A 1,986-nucleotide genomic window follows, 5' to 3' on the forward strand; every position below is an offset into this window, starting at 1 on the left:
ACAGACCCCCAGAAACTGCACCCCCAGAGTGCCTGGGGTGAGTGCAGCCCAGCCTGGCACACACAGACCCCCAGAAACTGCACCCCCACAGTGCCCAGGGTGAGCAAGCCCAGCCTGGCACCCACAGACCCCCACAGACACCCAGAACCTGCCTCCCCAGAGTGCCCGGAGTGAGTGGAGCCCACCCTGGCACCCACAGACCCCACAGACCCCCACAGTGCCTGGTATGAGTGAGCCCAGCCTGGCACCCACAGACCCCCAAAGACCCCCAGAAACTGCACCCTCACAGTGCCTGGGGTGAGTGAGCCCACCCTGGCACCCACAGACCCCCGGCACCCACAGCCCCAGAGTGCCCGGGGTGAATGAGCCCAGCCTGGCACCCACAGACCCCCAGCGCCCACCGTCCCCCAGCATCACCAGCACCCACAGCCCCCCAGCACCACCCTGGGAACTCACAGCCCCCACGGTGCCCCCCAGCACCCACAGCCCCCACCAGCCCCCCAGCACCACCAGCACCCACAGTCCCATAGCCCCCACAAGCCCCTCAGCACCCATTGCCCCCACGAGACCCCTAGCCCTGGTCCCCCCTCACCGCCCGGGCTCGTAGAGGCTGATCTCCTCCAGCAGCAGCGCCGTGTCCCCGCTGCCCCCTCTGTCCCCTCTGTCCCCAGCCCCGGGGGTGTCCCCAGGGCCCGGGGTGCCCGCGGGGGGCCGGGTGGTCTCTGGGCTCCGTGTGCCCGCCAGGACCTTCAGCAGCCGCCCGTCCTCGGCGCCGAGGAAGAGCACGGTGTGATCCCCGCGGGGCCCCGCGCCCGCGTCCACGGCCAGCTGGGTCAGCCTGTGCCAGCACCGGGGCCTCGCCTCGCACTCTGGGCCACCCAACGGGGCTGGCACCAGGGCTGGCACTGCCCGGGGGGCTTCTCACTGGCCCCCCTGGCCCGGCACACCCCACACAGGAGCCCTGCACAGGGACCCTCCCGCCGCGCAGCACCCTCGGCACACAGAGCACCCAGAGACACCGCCTGACCACAGGGGCGTCCCGTCACCAGGGCCACCTCTGTCTGTCCCCAAGGCCACCCTGTCTGTCCCCAAGGTCACCTCTGTCTGTCCCCAAGGCCACCCCTGTCTGTCCCCAAAGCCACCCTGTCCCCAGCCCACCCTGTTCCCAAGACCATCCTGTCCCCAGCCCACCCTGTCCCCAGCCCACCCTGTCCCCAAAGCCACCCCTGCTGTTCCCAAAGCCACCTTGTCCCCACGGCCACCTCTGTCTGTCCCCAAAGCCACCCTGTCCCCAAGGCCACCCCGTCCTCAAAGCCACCCCGTCCTCAAAGCCACCCCATCCCCAGCCCACCCTGTCCCCAGCCCACCCTGTCCCCAAGGCCACCCCTGTCTGTCCCCAGCCCACCCTGTCCCCACCCCACCCTGTGCCCAGCCCACCCTGTGCCCACCCCGTGCCCACCCCGTGCCCTGACCTGGTGCCGGTTTGGGTGAAGAGGGGCCGCCCTCCCGCGGGTCCCAGTGCCCCGTGGAGCAGCGGGTGCTCCTTGGCGAAAGCCAGCGTCTCATCGGGGAAGTCCCCGGAGGTGACAATGCCACTGGCAGGTCCCATCCCGGCACAACAGCCCGGCCTGAGCCACAGGGGACAGGGGGACATGGGGACATGGGGACATGGGGACAGGGGGACACGGGACATGGGGACACGGGGACATGGGGATATGGGGACATGGGGACACGGGCACAGGGGACATGGGGACATGGACACAGGGGACATGGGGACACGGGGACATGGGGACAGGGGGACATGGGGACAGGGGGACACGGGACATGGGGACAGGGGGACACGGGGACACGGGGACAGGGGGACATGGGGACATGGGGACAGGGGACATGGGGACACAGGACATGGGGACATGGGGACAGGGGGACATGGGACACGGGCACAGGGGACATGGGGACAGGAGACACGGGCACAGGGGCACAGGGGAC

At 70.1% G+C, this 1,986-nt stretch overlaps 1 protein-coding gene across 1 annotated transcript in view; it reads right to left on the reverse strand.

Moving 5' to 3' along the window:
• Positions 1-592: 592 nt before the first annotated feature.
• The window catches only part of LOC113961627 (semaphorin-6C-like), a gene marked incomplete at both ends in the record, with an annotated part of 3,867 nt that continues 2,473 nt past the window's right edge, over positions 593-1,986 (reverse strand). Inside the window, 2 exon segments of the mRNA XM_027672047.1 lie at positions 593-838; positions 1,473-1,628. Of these exon segments, the coding sequence (XP_027527848.1) occupies positions 593-838; positions 1,473-1,628 (402 nt within the window).

This window comes from Neopelma chrysocephalum, unplaced genomic scaffold (assembly GCF_003984885.1).
Source record: "Neopelma chrysocephalum unplaced genomic scaffold, ASM398488v2 Primary Assembly neopelma1_97356, whole genome shotgun sequence".
NCBI lineage: Eukaryota > Metazoa > Chordata > Aves > Passeriformes > Pipridae > Neopelma > Neopelma chrysocephalum.